This window comes from Mustela nivalis (genome assembly GCF_964662115.1).
Source record: "Mustela nivalis genome assembly, chromosome: 9".
Classification (NCBI taxonomy): Eukaryota; Metazoa; Chordata; class Mammalia; order Carnivora; family Mustelidae; genus Mustela; species Mustela nivalis.
Window position 1 is genome coordinate 75,437,095 of NC_139028.1, and position 25,938 is coordinate 75,463,032.

At 39.9% G+C, this 25,938-nt stretch overlaps 1 protein-coding gene across 2 annotated transcripts in view; it reads right to left on the minus strand.

Moving 5' to 3' along the window:
• Positions 1–25,938, minus strand: part of RRAS2 (RAS related 2) — a 72,544-nt gene that overhangs the window by 12,107 nt on the left and 34,499 nt on the right. For both annotated transcript variants that reach the window (XM_082683210.1, XM_082683209.1), the window contains exons 2-4: positions 4,688–4,775; positions 3,664–3,766; positions 3,383–3,491 (exon numbers count right to left, since the gene is read on the minus strand). In XM_082683210.1, coding sequence (XP_082539336.1) covers positions 3,383–3,491; positions 3,664–3,766; positions 4,688–4,775 — 300 coding nt within the window. The remainder of the gene's footprint in view (positions 1–3,382; positions 3,492–3,663; positions 3,767–4,687; positions 4,776–25,938) is intronic.

A 25,938-nucleotide genomic window follows, 5' to 3' on the forward strand; every position in this document is an offset into this window, starting at 1 on the left:
GCCTGTCCAGGGTGTTGGTAAAGCAAGGCAAGGTGCCAAGACATTCTGGACAACACCTTTACTTCTGAAAAGACTTTACAAAGGTAAAAAAAACCTTTAGCATAGCGCCTTAATTTCAAATGTGCTGTGTACGGCCCTCAAAGGCTGGAAAGTGAAGCATGATGGTCTTTATACACCCAGAGCCTTAGAAGAGGGTGTACCTGAGCCCTAAGACACCAGAGAGAGAGAAGGGAAGCTGAGCAAAGGGAGAAGGAAGAGGCATAGGTTCCACTGTCCCAGAGCTAAGTAAACACAGTGTTTCAAAAATGAGCGTGTGAGTAACTGTGTCAAATGTTACTGACATCTGCGTAAATTGTGACCTTGACTCGGGCACTGCATGCCTTGGGGTCAGGACAAGCAAGAATGGCAGGAAAGAGAGGAGAGAGAGCAAGTGTAGATAACACTTTCAAGGAGTTCTGTGTGACAAGAAGCAGCAGAAAGGTACACAGAGAAGAATGTGAGATTAAGAACAAGCTTTTGCTGTAGTTACAGATTGTTTTAAAGAGGAGAGCCAAACTGGTGGGAACGATCATGAGGCAAAGAAATGGGAAAAACTGGAAGGGGACCCAGTGCCTACTAGAGAGGACGGGCACAGATAGGTGAACAGTTTACCCACCTAAATGGGGGAAGGCAGAATTGATGGGGTACATGTGTACTTAGGTTAGTACATGTGGAGGTAGAAATGTGCAGAAATGTCTCAGTGAAATAGGAAAATATTACTCATCATCAGCTGTGAGTGAGGAAGGAGAAGAAAGTGCTGTCAGTTTAAGAATGAGAAAGTGAGTAAGAATCATGCAAACAAGTGGGAAATGAATGGGATGAGGGAAAGGCGGTAGGATTTGCAGCCAGCCAGCACCCAAGGCTCCCGTAAGTGCAGGAGCTGTGCCTGAGTGCAAGGGTGAAGAGGAGATGAAGCAGAAGCCAGAAATCCAGTTTTTCTCAGGGCCTATCCTTCAGAGAGCAGAATCTATAGGAATGAGTGAAAATTAAGCAGTCAGATCTCAGCTACTTGCTCTTCTCTCTTGGATACACACGCTTGAGCTTTCAATGTATACATAATTTATCGTGTATACAGTTTAAAGCAGAGAAATGAATATAGAAGAACTTACTCCAGGCCAACTGCTATCTTCAGGGTGATGGAAATATGAAACTTACCATTCCCTACATTGTTCCTTCTCACCACCTTTGTTTTTTGTTTTACTCTGAGAATCTTTTCTCTTCTTATTAAAAGGAAAAAACCTTAGATGAAAAATTTTATAAGCCCACTGTGTGAAACAAAGTCGAAGTGCCATAATATGTTGATAATCTGCAGACATAGGAAACTGTGGCACAAACATGGCATCTTCAGTATAGAGGTGACTTAGAAGTAACTCTGCCCTAGGACCATCACGGCAGGGCCTGTTTGGTCTGGGGGACATGGGCTTCCCCACACTTCCTGGCCTATCACCACCTACACTACAGGAGACCTCCAACTCACCCCAGTCCTCCCATCTATTCTATTACTGGAGCTACGTACAACCACCGAAAGGTGAGAAAAACCTTTCCCATCATCAGGGCAGAAAGCACTCAGGGGCCGGGTAGAAGAGGGAGGGAGGGGAGCCTCTTGCTCGTGGCAAAGCTACTTCCCAATTACTCCCAGATCCAGTGACATATAAAAGTGTTTCTAGTACTAGAAAGGACTGAGAAGATCAGCAGACAGATTCTACTGGCAACTTTTAATAAATACAGTTAGGTTCAGAAACCCTGAAGGAAATGACCCTAAAAATAAAAAAATTCAAAAATAGACGGCCTATCTACTCTTAAGGTTTAAGATGTGAACAATGCCATATTCTAAATTATTTCAAAAAGTTTATACTGGTTTGAAGTGAAGATCAAATTTTTTCACCTTAGGGGTGCCTGGGTGGCTCAGTGGGTTAAGGCCTCTGCCTTCCGCTCAGGTCATGATCCCAGGGTCCTGGGATCGAGCCCCGCATCGGGCTCTCTGCTCAGTGGTGAGCCTGCTTCCCCCACTCTCTCTCTGCCTCCCTCTCTGTATACTCATGATCTATGTCAAATAAATAAATAAAATCTTTAAAAAAAATTTTTTTTCACCTTAACCTGATGATAATACAGATTTTAAAAAGACCTACTAGTAAAATTTATTCTACATCAAATATCACCAGAAAACATTTCTTTTTTTTTTTATTTTTTTTTTATTTTTTTTTTAAAGATTTTATTTATTTATTTGACAGAGAGAGAAATCACAAGTAGGCGGAGAGTCAGGCAGAGAGAGAGAGAGAGAAGCAGGCTCCCGCTGAGCAAAGAGCCTGATGCGGGGCTCGATCCCAGGACACTGAGATCATGACCTGAGCCGAAGGCAGCGGCTTAATCCACTGAGCCACCCAGGCGCCCCACCAGAAAACATTTCTAAATTTTAGCATTGGAACAATAATATTCTCTTAAGCCCACATTTAAACCTGGTATACCTTCAACAAAATTTTACAAATAGAGCACACAAAGATTTGTATTAAATTACAGTTAACTACAAAATGGAAGGCTGCCCTCAGAGGTGTTCTCATCCCATTTTTCCTAATGTTTGCACTTTTCAAACAAAATCTTAACAAGTAACACAAAGCTATATAAAAACAGAAGACAATTTAAATACCAGCAAAAATTAAGAAACAACTTAAACAATTACATTTCCAGATGTAATTGTTTAGAGGCTAAACCCTGAAATGAAATAAAAAGATACAAAAAGAAACCCCAAGTGACGGAAGAACCTGCACTAATTTACATCTGACCTTGTTCTGCTCACCCACAAAAATATGAGTGGATAATATATACTCCAAATTTTAAAAATTAAATGTGAAATACAAGTGAGTATAATCTAGCCTACAACTAAATACTAAAAATCTTCTTCCCTTAGAGGTTATGGTGTTAGATTCTGCCAGTGCAAAGAATGAACAGAATATTCCGTCACTGATGGAACTCAGGGAAAACCCAAATATTGTCATTCAGGCCAAAGCTATTCTCTAAATGAAAGTAATTTAGCATTAACACTGAAAAAACTTGGTCTGTAATAAGGGTAGCTTTAAGATGACCTAACTGAATTAGAGTTTTGGAGATTATCCAAGAAATTATAACATGTGAATGGAGCTAGTACAAATACTCACAGGTTTACAGGGTCCACTGAAGTTCTGTGTAAATGTGTCTGAGAATTCGATATCCCCAGATCTAGTGTGCCACGGTCAGCAGGTTTTCTGATCATGGCACTTTCAGTAGTTTCATGAAACACATCTATTCACCAATTCATCTTTTTGTGATTATCAACAATGGGATTCCCAGCAGCAACATTCCTTCTCACCTGTCTTTGATGATCCAGATCTGCTTTATTACCAATTAAAATCATTGGAAACTCATCACGATCCTTCACTCTGAGAATCTGTCTTTGAAACTTATAGATTTCTTCGAAACTAAAACAGAAACAGACAAATCAATTTGCTCAAATATCAGAACGTGGCTAGTCTCACACCCCATTTAGTATCTCATTACTTTATCTTTTTCTCTAAAAACAAGAAGTCCAAATTCAATAAAATAGTGATCTAGGCATGAACAGAAGATCTGTATTTTAATACTGGTACAAACCTGCCTCGATCTGTGACTGAAAAGACCAACAGGAAACCCTCGCCAGTTCTCATATACTGTTCTCTCATAGCTCCGAACTCTTCTTGTCCTGCTGTATCCAGAACTAAAGAGAAAACAATACATGTAACCGTGTTCATGTTCTCATCTCATACATGGCTTCCCCACAAGAGCAGGCCTAATTAATGTGGGTCCTTCAGAGCACATCATACATAGTGTAATAAAGACATGGAATTCTCCTCAAAGTGCTCTATTCCTGAAACTAGAAACAAACACATCTCACAGCAGACAGCTTCAGAGTCATCTTCATCAGTACGGGTTGATTTTATAGCTAGAATACATTAGCATACCAATTACAAGGTTAAAAATACCAAATACATCTAGGCAGATGGAGTCAGATCACCTCTGAAGTCACTTGAATGTTTTAATCTCCTCCACGGAAAGAACTGAAAAAGATACCTGTAAATTCACGAAAGAAATCTTGGTCTACTCCCCACAAACACCACACTTAAAGTGCAGGTGCTAATGTACTTCTTGATCTCTGGGAATGAAAGAATCATGTCAATTAAAAGAACAGGGCTATCTTTTGTGTAGACTTGGGAGTGCGTGACCAAGCACAAAACCCTATTTGCTGCTGCCTCTGTGCTAAAAATTCTAAGCAAGTTAACAAATATTCAATCTTTTCTATATTTACTTCACCCATTTTAACATTTGCAGGAAAGCAGGAAGAGCTGAAACTTCATGTTTTTTTTCCCGAATATCCCCCAAAATACAACTTCAACAAGCTACAATGACAAGATTAATTTCACCAGCACAAGGTCAACACAATTACTGTTTTATATTACATTTACTGAGAAATATTTAAATATCCTAAAATGCTGATGCATCAATCAAAACTAATGAAGGAGGTGGGCTTGTGTTCAACACCACCTACGATATTTCCATTGTAGTGTGCAACTGGCAAAATGCCCAAGCTTACGTTTTAAAAACAGGCTATCAAACTATCAAATAAAGGCAGATCACTTACTATCTAGCCGGGCTGCTCTGTCGTCTATCACACACTGCTTTGTGTAGGAATCTTCAATGGTTGGGTCATAATCCGTTACAAAATAGGACTGTAAGAAAAATAATCTTTGTTTTAAATTTATGTTTACTTGCCTATCCAAGTACTAATGTAACTTTATCAAATCCCACTTATCCAGAGTTAACAATGAAATCTGCATTGTATTAAGGTTTATCCTACTATGTTGGCTTCCCACCCAATGAAATCTATTCAGAGCTTCCAAGTAGAGAAAAGGTACTAAATATCTCTGAATTTTCCTATCTGATATATGCAAGAAGACTGCCAAAGACTTACTACAGTTTTTTCATAATTATATATACCCAAAATAATATATATCTAGATCTCATGTTCTTCCAAAACTAGAAAAATAGTCAGTTATTACCCAGGTCTATTTGCAACCCAGTTGTAAGCATCAGTCTTGAAAACAAAGCAGTATGAAATAAACGGAGACAACAAATAGGGATCTGGAAGATTCCATGCCTCGTGTTCATTTCTCCCCTTTTTCCTCACATCCTGTCTTTTTCCCATTCAGCTGCCTTGGGTATTATAAGGAAATGGGATTTCAGAAATTTTTTTTGGTAGGGATCTCAAACTTATTCTTTCACTGATATTTTTGTGGGTTTTTTCATCTCAACTTCTATCTCTGTCTTCTTTGGTTAGCAAAGCCTCCAAACTGTTATCTTCTGCAATCATCACCAGAGGAAAGGACAGTTAAGGCATCAGATTAAGATGGGAAGAATCTCAGTGAGCCAGTTAAAAATGTTTGTGTATTACACTTCACAATTTCTTTAAAGGTTTTAAAAAGAAAACAATGGCAAAAATAAGAATCTGAGAGAACTTATTCCCGCTTCTGACAGAAGGGCACTAACTGGGACACTGACATCATCCTTCTTTTGTTCTGAGCATCTCCTATGCTCTCCCCTCTTGACTGGCTTCCTCAAAGCCTACTTTCCCACTGGCTCATTACCAAATGCAAGGGAATGACTTAGAGGAAGGCAGCTTGATGCTGAGAACCAGAGCTAAAAGGATTCAACCATTCTTCAGGCAAGGCTTCCTAGCAACTGGACCTGCTGGCTCCAGGGACACAGCATTCCCTCCTCCCCCAGCATGTATCACAAACACCATAAAGCTACTCAGAAGTAGGCACTCTGAACAAGACAGTAAAGAAACCCCTGGATGGGGAACTGGGGAGAGGATACTGATCTCCTTGCTACTATGACTTGATAAATTTTATGTTTGAAGGCCACTTTCCACATTTTATTTATATTTTAGGATTAACTTTAATCACAGAATTCAGTATCCATAATCCTATTTCCTTTTGGATGGTTTCACTGAAATGCGCGATTTTTTAAACAAAGTCTATAAAAGAAGTATTTACAACAGGAGCAGCTTTTTGAGTAGAAAACCATTCCATCACCACCCCATCCTTAAAAATTAACAGATACCAAAGCAATACTGAACTTCTTTTTTGGTACCCACATCTCTTCAAAAAGTGGTACAACTGGCAATATTATCTTTGTACAGAGTATTCTAAAAAACTTAAAACTGTAGTCTTTCCCCCAAGCAAGTCAGATAACCATATTGTTTATATCTTTTTAAGATTAGTTTACCTCCTGGCATGCTTTCATCTTGTAAAACCTGAAATTCATTGACTACTCCCAGTTTATACCTAAATGTGCTAAAATGTCCTGCACTGACCCTCTCACTTTATCTGAAAAAACTGAACAGATACTAAATATATTGTAGTTATGCATGATAACAAATTTGTTTGATGTGACTTTTTTTTTTTGTACTGTGAGTCAGAACTAAGACATTAACATATATAGACAATTATTGGGTTTAAGCAACTTTGAGGGCCATTAAAATAAATTATTTTTCCTTTTAGAGGCTATGGAAGTTTCACATTTTCTTTGTCCCTTTAGCTCTTGAAACATGATCTTTTTTTTTTTTTTAAGATCTTATTTATTTATTTGATAGAGAGAGATCACAAGTAGGCAGAGAGGCAGGCAGAGAGAAGAGAGGAGGAAGCGGGCTCCCTGCTGCGCAGAGAGTCTGACGTGGGGCTCAATCCCAGGACCCGGAGATCATGACCTGAGCTGAAAGCAGAGGCTTAACCCACTGAGCCCCGGTGCCCTCCTACCCCAACATAATCTTAATGTTGTAAGAATTTTGCCATTTTGCTGACTAACACGGGCACACACTTATTCCACTGACATTTTTAAGACAAACTAATTGCTGGAATTTCTGGATATTTAGGTCCATATATCATCTTCATTGTGTCCTGCTTTCAAAATGTGTCTGTAGGGACCATCATTTTGTTGCTATATATTGATTTTAGGAAGCTAGAAAGCATCTTCCTCCCTCAAAAAATCTATCCAAATAACAATGCTCCAGGGCCTGACTGACAAAGAATCCAAGACCCCCTTCTCTCATAACGCCTGTAAGCCACAGATCAGAATGTGCCTAAAAAGAGCATTCTTCATTGCAGTTAGCAAATATAATCATCAGCTCCCGCCGCAAAGACATACGTTTCTGTTACTTAAACCTAGGTACCAGATATTTAAGGCAGCAAATTACCAACAAGAAATCAGTCTCTGGTGATGGACAGTCCTAGATTTGCTACTTTCTAGTTGTAGAACCTGAGACAAATTACTTTACCTTACTAACCTTTAACATCTGTAAAACAGGACAGTAACAAACCCTCCTGGGCCAGATAATTTCAAGTAGTGTCTATAAAGTGCCAAGACATGCTGATGACTGAAAAACGTTAACCACACTGTATTATTTTTGTCACACAATTAGATGGTATGAGTTAGTGTTTTCATTCAAGTATAAAGACTTCTTAATCCTGAGAACAGCTGTAATAATTCCAATCCTGGTTATACTACAGACCAACCATGGCACTTGGCATCTAAATGTGAATCAAGATAAAATCTCCTTATCTGGGGTTTTAGAGATTTTTCCTGGAATCTGAGCAGTAATTACACAGATAATCATGTAAGTAAAAATTCATCAAGCTGTACACAAGATGTGTACATTTTTTGTAATATATACAAATTAGACCTCTAGAAGATACATAAATTTAATGGTTCCCTGCTGTTTACAGGATTCAGTGCTTTCTTTACACAGCATGCAAAGCCTCTAGTTTGATCCATACTGTTCACCAAAAGAAGCCTTATTTTTCACCACTTGAAATCCTCAGCCAATTGCTCTTGCTCTCCTGATTTCATTAGTTTGGTTGACAAGTATTTACAGAGCATCATGGGGACAAGGCCCAACGTTCACAGAGCCCTACTGCTTGTTACACTACATCCAGTGCTGCGATTAGGGGTTTGGGGAGCAGGGAGTGGAAATACACTGGCCAAGAAACTGCAACAGCAAGAAATGTCTATATCATGCTAGTTCAGAGGGCAACAAAATTTAGGGGGCTTAAAGACTGCAGTCATGTACAGGAACTATGTGCACATTCACTTATAAACACAGTCCAGCAATTTGCCAGAAAACAGTCTCCATCCTGAAACTGAAGAAGTTGCCAACCATAGTCCAGAAAGGATATTCTATAGCAGAAAGCAAGAAAAAAAAAATAGTAGGCACAATATCGCATAATAGAAGGCAGTAGAGAACACACTGAAAGGGGAAGAAGAGCAGAGAGAAAGTACTTTGCTTTCTTGGTATCACAGGAAAGGATGCATGGAGGACCCTGGCCAGAAACAAAGGGAATGCCTGCTTTCAAAGGGAGGATGCCTGCCAGGTAGTACGAAGGGCAAATGGACATAAGTCTCCTTAAGGTTGTTAAGATTTATGGAGAAAAGCTTAGGATTAGGAAGCTACCTCCATTCAGACAGGAGTCAATTTCCCGTTGATAAAATCTGGTCTGGGTAAGGTTGTCAAAAACCCTTACTAATGTCAAGAGCATTACGCTGTGATGGCAGGAATAGTATTCCTGATTATACGCCACTAGATTGCACAAGAGGAATTCTGCTCGGCCTAAGAGAACTGCCAGCTCACTATCTTCCCATTCAAAGAAGCTGCCTTAAGGAAGAAAAGAAGGGGGAAGGACAGGAAAGAGAATGAGCTGAGGCCACTTCTGCATTTAGGGGGCAGGAGTGAAAGCCCACTTTCTCCTAATCCCCTGCTACCGGTGAAAGTGTAGTTCCCAAGCACTGCCACAGAGCGGTGCCTGGTCTTCACAATGGGATGGGTAATTTACAGGAGATTTGTGAAAACTCTGTAAACCTAGCACACTGGTTAAGTTTACTGCCCCCTTGCATATAAAAAGAACGGGAGGCTAGATCTAAGGTGCTATTGGGGAGTTATAAACAAATGAAAGGGCATTTCTAAGCATAGTGCCATTCTCAGGAGAGTCTCAAAAGTCCTCTAAAAACATGGGGTACAGAAAGGAAAGGGAGATTTTCTTTTATTAACATCTAGTTCAGCTCAACCTTCTTCCCGCACATTATATACAGAATCCACATCATGAAATATTCTAGATACAGAATTCTGTGGTTCTCTGCTCCCTTCCATTTCAAGTCAGTATTTTCCTATTCTTAATTCTATCCACAAAACTTGTAAAATTTTTTAAAATCATGATAAAATAAACTGAAATAGGAGGTTTCATAAGGGCTCATTTTCTTATAAAGCCTTTGCTGGAGGCAGCACAAGGAAAAGAAGATGTGTATGGGCACCAGAGTCTGAGAAACCTGAAATTCAAACCCAGATGCCATTTCCACTTTCTACCTGGGGCAACTGATTTAACATCTCTAAAGCCCATTTCTCAACAGAAAGTATAAGCACAGGGATAATTTAAGGAGGGCATATCCCAGTGCCCACTTTAGATGGGGCTCTGGAGGGTCATGGGAAAAAAAGAAACCTTTCAGAGTGAATTTAGGGGGGTGGCATGAGAAAGCAGATCAGAGGGACGGAAGAGCTGGGGTCGCCAGTGAGCGCCGTGGATGCCAGGTTCTCGGCGGGCTAGGAGTGTCTGCTGAGCTCATGCAGCTTCATCCCACCACCATGTCCTAGCATGCAGGGCCTCTGGGGAGGCAGTGTGGTGGAGTGGAAAGAGCCTGAGATGAAAGTCAGACCAGAGTACAGCGCTCTACTTTTACTACCTGTGGCAAATTAGAGCATCTCATCTTCCAGGTAGTCATGCACAGTGTCCCTCTTTAGAAGGTTTTAACCTGGTTCCATCCAGAAGCTCAAAGAAACACTACTGTCTTCTGAAGTGCAGATTCCTAACTATGTAGTCCTGTTCTTTTCTGCTCTGCTAGGGACCCACAGATTCATATACTATTGCTCATGCTATACCGAACACCAGGGGATACATGTCAAGTTCTCAGAATGATTCGACTAAAGCCTCCCCTATCATTTGTCTTCACTGCAGTCAAATGCTATACCACTGAGCTATACCCCCTCATTTGTCTTCACTGAAAGGGACTTAAGAGAAGTATCCTCCTCTCCAGAAGCTGTGTGTGGAGATGGGGAAATACACGGAACACACCACATACTAACAGTTCTCTCCAAAAACATCCTTGTCTTAGAACCCTTAACTCTCCACACTTTTACTTCCTGGAGATAAGGTATGGGCGAAACGTGCAAAACCAATTTAAGGCCCCCCCTCCATGCAAGTCCTTGAAATAGGAGGATAACTTGTTAACTATGGCTTTATTCTCAGCCTCCGAGCTTCAAGAGAAAGTAAAATAGGTTAGAGTTCCAGTTAAAGCCCAATACATACTTCCAACTAGATCTGATATATCCACAGCATAGTTCATGCTTCTTAGAACTTCTTTGAGTTAAGCAAGGTACCCTGTACATAGTTAGAACCTTAAAATACTGGCCATTAGGAAAGCCAATCATTCAGAAGATTGTACTGAGAGGTCAGAAATTGATTTCCCAGAGCACAATGAGGACCTGGTTAGCCATCCATCAGTAGCCTCTATCTGCTAACACAAGAGCAGTGCAAATTCCTCTGGTAACACTAGAGAAGGCTGTAGCAACTTCAGGCAGCTGAGGCCAGAGTCAGGCTCTTCCTGGTGTCACTTTTTAATAGCAGCTGTCAAGTCACAGAGAACCTTTGTTCCCTGCAACACCCTCCCTTATTGTTAGGTCAAACGTTTCCAATACGCCTGATATTCCTTCAGGCAAGGACAGTTCTTCCTGACTGAAATTAGTATTTCATTTCATCTAACAAGTATACTTATGGAGATCCCCATAATGGATCCCCCAGGACTCCTAACACAGAATAAAAGGTACCCTAAGTCCAATAATCCTTTTAGTCTCTTTTTAACAAAACTTCGGCCTTCAGGCAATGTGGCTAATTGTCTCAGATTATCCAAAGCCACCCTGTGCCTTTCATGTGACTTCTGTGCAGTCTCAGGGGTGCACACCTCCTGTGAAGTACCTGGTTGCAAATCAGTGGGCCTGGTATGCAACAAGAAAAAGTACAGTACAGTCAAATTATAAACTGCTTCTATTTCAAAAGTTTGTTTCTATGTCAGTTAGTTGGTGCTCATTTCCCCAGGGAAAAACTATTCTCATCTGTGTTTAGGTTTGTAAGGCCAGACCACAAAAGCTACCAGTGAAATACAGTCCTGAGCCATATTAACCCTGAGTTCTATTCTAATCTCTATAGAAGAGGCATTTGGCCCAAGAGACAGAGAGGGAATTTCCTTTCCTTTCCCAATGTAGAGAGCCAGGCCAAAGCGACACCAAGAAGAAGGGAAAGCCTGTCTTTGGGGCACCCCTTAGACACCCCAGCTACGCCATCCTGCCCTAACTCTCCGCTACCTCATTCTTATCCTAGCATTTGCTTCCCTCTGATAACATTCTAGGTACAAAACCACTTACCTATCTGCCCACTGTTCCTTCCACTTTCCACTCTCAAATTGACCCTAATAGTCCCCTTAGGAGAGACAGAGCTCACCCAGAGACACGAGGTGGGAAATGATCAGTCCAAATTAGAGCGCGCTGCAGCAGGAGCTCACCCCAACCCTTCCACTGATGCTTGTTCTTTTAAAAAGCAAAATTCTAAACCAAAATGAATCTTTAGTAACATTTTCAGCACAGGTCAAAAAGAAAAAGAAAAGCTTCAAACTCTGTGAAAGGAAAATTATTCAGGGAGGTAAACCACCATTTCATGATGTCAGCTCCCCAAAGGGAGTGTCAGCTTACTGCTCGAAGCTTTTATCCTTCCAAACCCAAGGCTCAAAAGGAAAGAAGGGAAGAGAAAGGTTTTCCTCTTTCTTCTTTCACTTCCCTCCACCAACCCTATCAGAATTTGTAAAACTAACCTATTGGATGGACAAAAATGTTTAGTTCACAGTACCAGTGAGGTGATTTTTGATAAAGGGAACTGAGGGCCCTGCCATGGCAACAGCCACTGTTCATATATACACAGACCATCGGTAGGTACAAGCCTAACTCAGGTACTGCTTACACAACAACACACTCCTCCCTCAGAGCTGCCATAGTATTTAGAAACCAGCTGGCAATAGTAAGCCAGTGGCCTTTATCATGCAGCATAATAGAGCTTATTTTCCTTGTCTGAACTTAGTATTCATTGGCTTTCATCCTCCAGTAACTGCAATCTAATTCTGAAAAATAATGTACAAAGCCTAAATGAAGTTTTAAGGACAAGACTTAATTTTCTTAAAGCACAGTGACAATTGGCACAGACAGAAGTAATAAACAAAAGGCCATATAAGCCTGTGAATGGTATGTACACATTAATAGCTCATACTAGCCCCATGGGAAATCTGAATAAATCCCATGACATTCCTTTTAACACACCAGGTCTTGATTGGGTCTTTGGGTTCTTGCCTTGACTGGACCTGTCTCCTAGGGAATTTCCAGATCCACCCTATCCTCTCCATCCTGACAGCTATTAACTTAGTTCTAAGTTAGCCTTCCTTACCTCCACCCTTATGTGGACCAAACCTGCCTAAACAACGTTAACACTGGCCTCTGTGGAACATTTCCGATGAAGACGATAGTCCTTGACCTCTGGAACATGCAACTGTTCAGGCCTCCCCTGGATCCTATTTCTGTAGATCTGTATCCTTTCCTCTTTATATCAGGGTCCTCCCGGTGATGGGGTTCCCCACCAGAAAGACCTCGGGGCCAATACGGATTTAGGCAGGAAGCATTTTCAAACATTACAAGATCCACAGTCAAGAGTTTCAGCATTGTTAGTTCTTACTCATCTGACCTTGGCAGGACAGTAACAGTAGCTGATAACTGCTACTGTTTCATTCCCAACCCAGACATCACCATCTTTCCTCCCTCTTCTCAGGACTTTCCCAATCAACATGCGTTCCTGCTCTTATAATTGGCTGCTTCTACCCTTAACTCTTTTCTTATACAGATAATCTGCTACATACGTAATCCAGGCCATTCCTAGAACTAGGGCCACTTTTTGTTTTTAAGAGCATTACTGGAATATAATTCACATACCAGAAAATTCACCCATTTAAAGTACACTGGTCAACAGTTTTTAGTAATTCACAAGGTCCTGAAACGGTCATCAAGATCGAATTCCGGAACATTTTCATCAACCCCAGAAGGAATCCACAACCCTCAGCAGGCATTTCCCTTCCCTCCATCCCCTCCCAACCTTAGGGCCACTAAACCAACAATCAATCTACTTTCTGTCTCTATCAACATGCCTGCTCAGGACATTTCATATAAATCCAATCATGTAATATCTGGTCTTTTTGTGTCTGGCCTCTTTTACTTATTAGCATATGTTTTAAACATCCATCCACGTCACAGCACACATCAGTACTTCACTTCTCATTCTTTTGCTGTGGTGCATCGCCGTATGAATAGATCATACCATATTTACCCATCCATTGGATAATGGACATTGGAATTTTTTTACATTTTGACTATTATAAATGATGCTGCCATGAACATTCATGTACAATCTTTTGGGTGAACATATCTTTTCACTTTTCTCGGGTACATTTCTAGAACTGGAATTGCTGGGTCATACCGTTAATTTGAAGTACTGCCAAACTCTCTTCCGAAGTAGGTGTGCCATTTTACATTCCCATCAGCAGTGTCTGAGGGGTCTAACTTCTTAGTATCTTCACCAGTACTTGTCACAGAACACATGTCTTTTTGATTCTAGTCATCCTAGTGGATGTACAGTAATATCTCCTTAAAATTTTTTTAAATAATTTTTTTGTAACCTCTACACCCAATGTGGGGCTCAAATTTATAATCCTGAGATCAAGATTCATATGCTCTATCAAATGAGCCACCCAGGTGCCCCTCCTTGCAGTTCTGACTGAAATTTCCATAATGGGATGTTGAGTATCTTTTCACATACTTACTGGCCATTTGTGGACCTTCTTGGGAGAAATGTCTGTCCAAATCTTTGCCCCCTTTTAAACTGCATTGTCTTTTTACTGTTCAGTTTAAGAGTTCTTTATATATTCTAGATAAAGGGACACCTGGGTGGCTCAGTCAGTTAAGTGTCTGCCTGCCTTCAGCTCTGGTCAGGATCCCAGGGTTCTGGGATCGTATTCTGCATAGGGCTCCTTGCTCAGTGGGGAGCCTGCCTCTCCCTCTGCCTGCTGCTTCCCCTGCTCACGCATGCGTGTGCACACACTCTCTCTCTGACAAATATAATCTTTTATGTATATATATATATATATATGATGTATATGTATATATATGTATGATGTACATGCATCATTTGCAAAATTTTTTCCCATAGCCCCACTACTTCAAAGTCTTCCCGCTATGAATTAGCACACAGTTCCTTAACCTCTACCCTGGGCCAAAGTCCTGTTACCCACCAACAATCTGCCTTAATTCCAACTTCTATATACCCAGATTTGTGGGTAATATCTGCCCTTGTGCTCCATCACCAACTACACTATCCTTTTACTTTGTGATGGTTCTGCTGCGCTGACTGCTGCCTAGAACAAAACTTCCATTATACCCACTCCACTAACACCCAACCAGCCCACCACAAGCCTGAACTTTCCTCATCACACTGAACTTCCTCTGCCTATACCATGCCCTAGCACAGTTCCCCTGTGCCAGTTTGTGGCATCACCCTACTTCATCAAATCCAATAAGATGCCATTGATTTTAAGACCAACATTATCTCATATGCCAAGAAAGGAAGGGAAAAACAACAACAACAACAACACCAAAACAACTACAGCATGTCTTTGACTATGAGCCTCTCAATGTCAAAGATACTAGAATGTAGAGGAAAAATGTTTTCTTAGAATTAATGAAATACAGTAGCTTTAGACAACAATTCCATAAGGCTGGTACTGTTGCTCTAGATGAGATCACTGAGGCTTAGCGGTTCCATTACTTGCCAAATGTCACAAAGTCAGTAGACTGGTAGAACACAGATCCAAATTCAGGTCTGACTCCAAAGCAATACTGCTCCCATTACACTTTCTTTAATCTGTCATATTAACATCAAAGCATACAACATGCACCAGTTTAAAAAATAAATTCTGTCACTCTTAAAGTAACTTATTTTTAAAATTATAAACTGCTATTGCCAAACAGAAAAAGCAATTAAAAGGTCTTTCATTCAATATGAAAACACTCCATTTCTACATTAAGAATAAAGGCCTAAAAATATATATATATATACATTTTATACACACATATATAAAAGAATAAAGGTCTAAGGATGGTAATATAAGAAACATATGCTCTTTGATCTAGCAATTTCACTTCTAGAAATGTATCCTACCAACACATCTGTACATATAAGAAATGACATGTGCAAGGTCATTGATTATTGAATTTTTTTTTAATCTAAAAGACTGGAAACAACTTAAACGTCCTTCAGTAAATGACTGCTTAAATTATGAAGCACTCATTCAATATGAATGCTGCTATTAAAGAAAAGAATGACTTCATGTGCTAATAATATAGAGGAATCTGCAAGATAGGTTGTTAAATAAACACAGTTTACCTATTTGCTTTATTGCGCATAAAGTATCTCTGGAAGGTATCATTACCTATGGGAAGAATCCAACCTGGAAGTTGTGAGACAGGAGTGGGAGGGAAATTTTTTGTTGGTTTTGAAATCTGAAACATGTGAATCAAGGGGAAATACTAGGTGGATTCAACACAATAAAAGCTGAGCATGTGAGTCTGAAGAAGCCTGGAGTCTAGTCCCAGCTCTGCAACAACCAGGTAAGTGCCCCTGGAGGAGTCAACCTCCTTCTTGGCTCCTAGGGTAAATGAGGAATTTGCTCTGTCTGATCTTTTAAGACTCCAGCTTTCTAATTTCATTAGGACATATTTAGCTCCTATTCTATAACAAACAGAATTTGTAGGTTCTATCACAAATTCCTTTGTTTTGGGGCACCTGGGTGGCTCAATGGGTTAAAGCCTCTGCCTTCAGCTCAGTTCATGATCCCAGGGTCCTGGGATCGAGCCCCGCATCAGGCTCTCTGCTTGGCAGGGAGCCTGCTTCCCTTTCTCTCTCTCTGCCTCCCTTTCTGCCTACTTGTGATCTCTGTCAAATAAATAAATAAAAATCTTAAAAAAAAAAAAAAAAGAAAGAAAGAAAGAAAAGAATTCCTTTGTTTTATGTGTGTGTTATAACAGAAAGAATATCACGGTTTAAAATCAGGAAGGTATCCTTACAGCTCTAGCTACCACTAGTTTCTAGCTATAGAATTTGCAGCAAATCATACCACTAAGTTCTATTACCTGGGAAGCTGAGGTTCTAGCTATCTTCACAAGTCTGTTACAAGGAGTCAAATCAGACACCCAAAAATTTTCTGAGGTTTTTACAGCACTATGTGAAATGTAAAATGTGTGTGTGTGTGTGTATGTGTGTGTATAGAGAGAGAGACAGAGAGAGAGAGAGAATGAATCCCCCTTCACGTATTATAAATGAAGTAAAAGAAAAAACATGGGTTTTGGAATCTGTCAGGCCTGGATATCTCACTTAACTGATATGTAATCTTGGGAAGGTTACTTAAATAAATCTTAAATCTCAATTTCCTGACCTATCAGATGGCCACAGTGATTCTCATTTGAAAGGGCTATTGTGGAGATTAAATAACACTTAAAAAAAAAAAAAAGATTAAATGACACTGTCGAGTACCCAGTACACAGCTTAGCCCAAAACAGGCATTTAAAATTTGGTTCTCGGGCGCCTGGGTGGCTCAGTGGGTTAAGCCACTGCCTTCGGCTCAGGTCATGATCTCAGGGTCCTAGGATCAAGGCCCGCATCAGGCTCTCTGCTAAGCAGGGAGCCTCCCCCCGCCCCCCGCCTGCCTCTCTGCCTACTTGTGATCTCTGTCAAATAAATGAATAAAATCTTTAAAAATAAATAAAATAAAAAATAAAATTTGGTTCTCTTAAAAAAAAAAGTTTGGTTCTCTTGGAGCACCTGGGTAGCTCAGTCAGTTAAGCATCTGCCTTCAGCTCAGGTCATTCTTCCAGAGTCCTGGGATCGAGCCTTGGATCTATCTGGCTCCCTGCTCAGCGAGGAGTAGGCTTCTCCCTCTCCCTCTGCCACTCTCCCAGCTTGTGCTCTCTCCCTCTCACTTGCTCTCAAATAAATAAAGAAAATATTTTTTAATCAATCAATCAATAAGACCTGTTTTTCTTCCTTTCCAAACTTAGAAACAAAGGCTGCCCCATAAAGCAGGTAGCTGACCAACTTGCTTCCAGCTGTAACTTTTGCTCCCTAGGGCCTGGCTGGTTACTTTCTCTTTTCATTTCCTTTCCCTTCTATCCACTGCTACCTACAAATATCCTAAAACTTGTCTTCATTTCTTATCTCACAGAACGGAGAATGAATGGTCTGCTAGAGCAAAACTAGAAGTAAAGGGGTTGGTAATTTTCACAGTCCATATTTTACTAAACTTCCCAAAAAAAAAAAAATTCCACATGATGGGTGCCTGAGTGGCTCAGGTCATGATCCCAGGGTCCTAGAATCAAGCCCCACATCAGGCTCCCGGCTCTGCTAGAAGCCTGCCTCTCCCTCTCCCAGCCATTCCTTCTGCTTGTGCCTGCTCTTGCTCTCTCTCTTTCTCTCTCTGCCAAATAGACAAATAAAATCTCAAAAAAAAAAAAAAAAATTCCACATGAATCCTGCTTAGGGTCATTCAGTGACACACTCAATGTACAAACACTAACCAAACAACTATGATGTGTCAAGAGGATGAGATCTCAGCTCTCATGGGGCTGGCAGTTTTGTGAAGGTTGACCATCAACATATAAATAAGCAAAACAGATATAGGAAAGGGTATGTGAACTCTAAAGGAAAATGAAGGGGGCTGACAGCAGCAGGAACCAGCAAGGAGAATGTGATATTGCATAAGAGAGCCATGAAGGGCTTCGCTGGCAATGTGACATTTCAGAATAAAATCCTAGATCAGTGGAAGGAAGTCAGCCATGCTGTTACATGGGGGAAGATCACCGCAGGCAGAGAGAATTACGTTAAAGGTAGTAAGATGGGAAAGTGGGTGACATGTCTGAGGAATAGCAAGGAGGCGAGTGTGCCTATAACAGAATGAATGACAGGGAAAACAGCACATGAGTTCAGAAAGTTAACAGAGGCAGTTAAAGCCTTGTAGGCCATGTTTAAGGACTTGGATTTTATTCTAAATAAAATAAAAAGCACGGCAGAGTTTGATGCTCTGATCTTATTCTATACTGGCTATTGCCTTCCTTTCCCAGTCTTGCTATGCAAGGGAAGATGTCTTCTTTCTGATACTTCCTTTCACTGGGATTAGCCAAGAACCACCCCACAGTGGCAATCAAAGCAGGGTGTATGTACACTTTGCTTACGACCCCCTTTAAGATGTTGTGGCAAAAGATTTCTATTGATTCAAGGAGGAAAAAAAAAGTGAAAGCACTTCAAACATATTTAGGAAAATGTAGGTCAATTATACTTGAAAATTATTTCAGCAATATATTTTTTAATGTGCTTTATCATTTCATAGGAAGATATAAATGAAGAATATTAACACTGTAATATGGATCTGAAGAGTACACATGGTCTATTAAGTTCATTCATTCAACAAATATGTGTTGAGTATTTACTGCATAGAGTTGGTACAGTCCTAAGTAAGAATAAAACTGATGTGCTCCTGGAGCTTGTGGAGCTACAACTTAGTAGCGGAGACAATACAGAGCAAGCAGAATAAAGATGACAGTTTATTTTTTGAGAGAGAGGGAGGTGAGAGGCAGAGGGAGAGAGAGAATCCCAAGCAGGCCTGAACTTACAATCCTGAGATCATGACTGAAATCAAGAGTCGGACGCTCAACTGACTGAGCCACCCGGGAGGCCCCAAGATGACAATTTTTGAAATAAGTACTATAAAACAAAACAGACTCCTGTGGATAGTGAATGACTAGAAGAAGGGGCTTGTTTTTAAAAATTACATTACCAAATACTGTAGCCATGGGTCTACAGCATGACTGAACTTGCGGGGCGGGGGGGGGGGGGGGGGGGGGCTTACTGACCCTCTTATCCTAATAATAAGAACTAAATTTCTCACGGCTTTCATCTCAAGGTGGGAGGAGAATGCTCTCACCAGAAGTTCTCTCCAAACCACATGCCAAAAGGATGGGCCAGCACTTTTCAGAAAGTGGCTCTGTCTCCTCTCACCCAAAACTACTCTTCTTCTGATTGTTTAACCTCATTTATCCACCCAGCAATTCTTTCTATGAAATCCCTCCTTCAAATCAGACTAGATCAGTGGATAAATTTAAACTCCTTTAAGTGGAGATAAACATGGCTCATATCAAAAGGAAGCATATAAACAACCATCTTACAAAAATCCCAAATATGTAGATTTTAAAAGTCAAGAGCTAAAAGACATGTGTTCATAGAATTTAAGACTCTGCTCACGCCATTTAAAGTCGCAAATTATAGCTTGTCTATATGCGCACAGCCTAATTTCACAGTACATACGCCACATCAATTGCAAACCACACGAAGAAAAAACAAACATGTAACTAAATTTTGAATCACATTTCTATGTACATAGGTCAGATACTATTCTTCCCTTCAGTAAGAATACTTTTACAGTGCTCATTAGCAAATTCAAGAAAAGGTTTTACTCACTGCCGTAGGTTGAACTGTGACACCCGGAAAGATGCCTAACTTCTAACACCCTGGTAGTTGTGATGTGACCTTATTTGGAAATAGGGTCTTTGCAGGTACAATTAAGTTAAGGATCTCCAGACAGATCATCCTAGACTTAAGTCAAATGGTTCTATCTTCATAAGAAAAAAAAGTAGAAGATTTGAGGCAAACAAACACAGACAAGACCCAGAGAGCAAACCACATGAAGGCAAAGACCGATCAGAGCGATGGGTCCACAAGCCAAGGAAGACCAAGGGCTACCAATAATCACCAGAAGCTGGGAGATAAGCATGGAAGGGGATTCTCCCTCCGAGTCTCCGGAAGAAACCAACTCTATCACTAACCTGACTTTAAGGTTTTGGCCCCCTGAACTGTGAGAGAATACATTTCTGTTGTTTAAAGCTACAACATTTGTGGTAATTTGTTATAGAAGACCTAGGAATCTAATACATTCACCTATAAAATTTGAACTCTCCCTTCTTGCAAATAATTTTTTGTATGTAGTTTACAGCCCAAGAAAAATGGAGGATAAAACAGATCTTTTTCTGTTCACAAACTATTAGAACTCAAAAACTGAGCTGCCTTCACAGTACCAGCATTACAATTTATTACAAGGAGATATACATAGATCACAAAGTAACAGTTTCTGTTGTTAGTTTAAAAAAAAAAAAAAACCATACCCACACAAAGTCACAGAAGGTAAATGAATTTTTTTTTAAGATTTTATTTATTTATTTGACAGACGGAGATCACAAGTAGGCAGAGAAGCAGGCAGACAGAGAGGAAGAAGCAGGCTCCCAGCTGAGCAGAGAGCCCAATGCGGGCCTTGATCCCAGGACCCTGGGACCATGACCTGAGCCGAAGGCAGAGGCTTTAACCCACTGAGCCACCCAGGCGCCCGGTAAATGGATTTTAATGGTTCGAAGTTTCTAAAGTTTGAGGAAAGTAGTCAAAAAGAAATGATCAAAATTACCAAAGAGAAATATATATAAATTCATATAATAATAAACTCTCAAGACTATAACAAATTAGTCATATTATTTTTAGTTTAGTCTTTTAATTATAAAATAACTATGTCCCCATTGTAGAAATTTTGGAAAATCGTAAGAAAAAAATCTTTATACTCACCTTTAGAATCAAATTTAGTCCTCACAATTTCTCACCTTAATTGCTCAAATAAGGCCCATCATTACAGGCCTTTGTTTACAATCAAGTTTGTATGGCAGTTACACAACTATGAAATTGAGAGTTTACAATGGAAATTCTGATCTAATTTTAACATAAGCCTTATAATTGAAACACACAAATGGGAACTACAAGGAGAGGCTATTGTCATGGGGGTTTCCGACAAGGTGCTTTCCCTTGATCATTTTGGGTCCTAAACTGTTCTGGTCTCTAATCATAATTTACATATCAAGCAAGCCCTCAATTTTAGAAATAATATTTTTAAGGAAGAAAAAGCAATAGGTAGAGATCGAAATACTAACAGATTTTATTCAAGAGTTTTTGAATAATCTCCCCCATTTCACTTTCATTTTATTTTTCAAAAATAAGTAATCAAATAGATGGCACAAAAAGCAGGCAAAGAGGAATATCCAATAGCTGCCACACAACAGTGAAGATTAAAACACTGATAGTGAAAATTTTTGCCAAACCAAATCTCTCAAATGCAGGTTAAGCAGTGATGTTTTTGTTGAAAACAAAAATTTCACTACCTCTAGGGACATTTTTAAACGGTTCCGCCATTTAGATATGTTTACTCAAAATTACACGGCATCCCCACTCTTTCCATGTGGGCTGCAGACAATGACATCCTTCCAAAGAATACAGTATGGAACATGGCAGGAAAAGAGGTAGGAGCTTTATAGTAGGGAAACCACACACACCACCTCAGCCAGATGACCATGCTCAACATCAACAGTAAGAATCGTGCTGACAGTGTACACCCTTGATGTGATGTGATGCGATGAGCATGGCACTTTACCTCTCTGTCTTCCTCCCAAAAACCTTTACCTCCAGTCTAGTCATAAGAAACGCATCAAATTCTGATAGAGGGACATTCTACAAAATGCTTCATAAATTCTCCTCAAAACGGTCAGGGCCACCAAAAACAAAGAAAGTCAGCAAAGAGGAGCCTAAAGAAATGTGACAACTAAATGTAATGTGGTATCCGGATGGAATCCCAGAACAGAAAAGAGGTCCTAGGTACCACAGAAACTTGAATAAAGTATGAACTTTAGCTAATAAAAAAGTGTCAATATTGGTTCATTAATTATAACAAGTGTACCATAAAATATCAGAGGTTAGTAACAGGGAAACTCTATGCCGGACATATGGAAACTTTGTTGTTGTTTTTTTTTTTATTTATTTTTGAGAGAGAGGACACACCAGCACAAGCAAAAGCCAGAGGGGAGAGGCAGAGGGAGAAGCAAATCTCAGCCTCAGGATCCTGGGATCATGACCTGAGCAGGTGCTTAACCAACTGAGCCACCCCAGGTACCCCTGGGACTTTGTTTTTATCTTCTCAATTTTTCCATAAATTTAAAACTTTTCTTAAATAAAGTCTATATTAAAAATGTACATGGCAGTCATTTCCAGAAAAATACTAACTATGATCCCAGATAAGACTTTTGTAATTACCCACCTGTAAAAGCTTACTTAACTTAAGGAAAACAACCAGAGCCACTCAATAATGTTTCTTCTAGCACTACGATTCCATCTGGATTTTGCAAGACTGATAATTCAAGTACTTAGGGCAAGATAAAGGGCATTTAGGCCAACTCTACCTTTCAAATAAACATCGGATTTATTGTGAAGGGTGTGAAAACACAAAGTCTCATAATCACAGAGCTATTTATAAATAAGACAGACAATTTTAAACCAATAAAATAACAAAAAAATAGTAATTCAGAAGAAGATGCTTCTAAACCAGAGGCTTTGTGCAGGAAGTCTGGCCTATAGAAATATTTGTTGAGTGAATAAATCACTATCTTAATAAATCCTATTTTGGACGTTCACTTCTTGTAACACTACAGTGCCCAGGGATGAGATGGCATCTGTTCAGTTAGGTGCTCTTAAAAGAGAAGCAAAACCCTTGTTTCACAGCAGGACCCATGTACCTAGCGGAGGCCAGGGAGGGCGGGGGACGATGTGTGCCCCTCACCCAATCTCCCAAGACAAGTTTCCCTGCTGTGGTCACTGCAAAAGAGCTCCACTCAGCCGCGCCATGGAACAGGTTAGACAAAAGAAATAGTTCCCGAGGAAGGCAGACAGTGTACAGTAAAGATAACCCAAACACAGATACCTTATTGATTCTCTCAGTCCCCACTTCTGAAGCTATTCAAATTTAACTACAAATCAGACTTGCAGAAAAATTGAGTTTTACACACTGAACTCCTCAGGGACACGTACATTAGGTAGATGTTTAGTCACATGTATTTGACTTGGCAACAATACCTCTACAGAATTTATATTTACCATGTGCCAGGCACTAAGTACTTTACACACATTAGTTACTGAAACCTCACAAAAAGCCCATGAAGGAGGTAAGCACTCTTGTTATTGTCTCCATCTTACAGGTGAGGAAAAGGAGACAGAAGAGATTAAGTAACTTGCCCCAAACCACAGGCAATAAGCGGTAGAGACTGATTCCATGCAGTCTGGCTCGATTCTGTGCCCAAAACCACTACACTACACTGAGAGCTACCTTCAGAAAACAAAATAAATGTATCGCTTCTATTTTCTCTGTATTTATGGAGTTAAAGGTCCAGACCTCAACCCATCTCCATACATCTCAGTCAATCCTGACACTGATAATAAGCTGGCCAGTAGGCAAAGCGTTTCCTGGGGATGTATGATGGGCATTGCAATAAACACAGATACAAAACTACCCAGATTCCCTTCTGCCGTCTAAGAGCACAGATAACTCCAAGTTTACCATACATAATGATTTCTCCTTCCCCTTTAAACTGTTATCAAAATCTCTAACACCCAATACTGAACTGATAAAAGGTCATGATGCTACCCAAGACTTATGGTAGAGAGCTACAAATACCAGTTTTATTTTTCCAAGTACAAAATGATTGTGTAATGAAAACTTGCAGGATAAAGAGAATCCAACATGACAAGATGAACTAACACTGAGTCTAAGATCTCTTACCTTAAGGCACTCACAATAAGGAAGCTGTCAGCACAAATGAGGAAAAGAAAGAGCTTACTAGGGAAATACTGTAAAAATACTAAACAACTCAACTGTAATCACATTATGTATTTACAACAAACTAACACTGTACAAATGTTTAAAGAACAAGGAATGATGGGGGCAGGGAGTCACAGTGTAAAATGAATATAAAGATGAGTTAAGGTCTTCCTGCATAATTTGTTTATTTAGTTGTAGCACTGTCTACTCATTCCATCCCACAAAAAAGCCACATTCATTTGAGGTCATTTTACCTCTTGCTATTTCCTCTGCAGTGAGTCTGCAAAGTTGTGAGGCATGGTGGTGATCCTACTCATTGAACAGAAAGCAACTGAGTGAAACATAGAAGCAACCAAACCTCTGGCACCCTGTAAAACCACAAGAGAGCAAGATCTTTTTTTCCCATGTTCTAACACATTTTGTAAAGTCGTTTTCTTAAGCAGCAATATACCTAGAATGACTGCATGCTTGTCTAGAGTCACAAGCTGTCTACTTAAAGTCAGGTCATAGGACTCTAACACTGGAAATTAAGTCAAAAATTTTAAATGGACTTCATCAAGCAACTCTCACTGACTCATGTCACTAATTTCAATCTATAAACAAAGGTGAAGAAAAATTTTTTTCTGTAAAAACTCATTAATACTTAGTCTCCAAAGTTAAACTTCAGGTTGGCCCAGAGATTTGCCTTAATCAATTTTTTGTTGCTTACAGAAAAACTCATGTAAAAAACATTAGCTAAGAATAGCTGAAGATAAAAAGCAGAGAAAAGGAATTTTTCTGAAAGGCAGAAAAATATACTGTTTATATAAAATAACACGGATTGACAAAAGTAAAAATATTAAATAATTTAAGTCTTACTTCAAAATCTATTTTTCAAGACCCTAAAAGCAGCTATGAAAAGAAACAGATATAAAATAATGGGAAAATGGTGAAAATACAAGTTAATCTTCATAGTAACAGAACAATAAAAGAGAAACTGAAAAGAACTAAAGGCAGGTTACTACTTATAAACCTCTGGGGAATGTCCACACCATCTCACCTCTTCTGCTAGTATGACTAACTGGAAGCAAATTCCATACTGTCTCAATACACTTTCCTTCATGGGAAGGTGGTGGAATGGGGTAGAAAACTCTACAAGGATGGCAATGAAGTCCCTTATTCTCCACACTTACATTCTGAAGAATGATCCAAAAATGCCAAAATCTCTCAAGTCCCCACATGGCGCAGGGATGGAACCTAAATCTGTTTCTTACTTCTACCGTGTCTTGTGTTCTGTTAGTGCACATTTGCTCCATCACTCAGGCATAAGTGGGAGTAGGGAGAGTGGGGGGTGCTGTCAACTTCCTAAGACCACATTAGCTTACCTATGCCCACATCAGCCTGGTTGAAGGGATTCTTCTTAATGAGCAAAAATCTCAGATTTAAATTCTTCCCCATCCACCCACCCCCAACTTGTTTCTGGCCCAAAGTGTAGTCCCCAATTGAAACTCTGACTCATTCCTAAAGTTCTGCCTTTCCTGTGTTTTCTTATCAATAACTCCTCCCTACTCCTATTTAAGTTCACCCATGTTTGGAGACAGCATAAATAGAATGCCTGAATAGCCCCAGGACCAATATGAAAGAAAAAACTAGGAAACAAAAGAACCTTGCTACACAAATACTACCAGGCCCAGAAGTGGTAAGAGCCAGTTCTGCCTAGCTTTCAAGGAGCAGGTAATTCCAGTATTACAGATTCTTCCAGAGAACAGGAAAGGAGGGAACACTCCCCAACTCATGAGGCCAGTATAACCTTGGTATCAAAATCAGACAAGGATATTAGAAAAAATGAAAATTACAGGCCAACTTCACTAAAATATAGATGCAAAAAAACCAAAAGCCCATAAATATAACATTAGCAAACAAAACCCAAGAGTATATAAA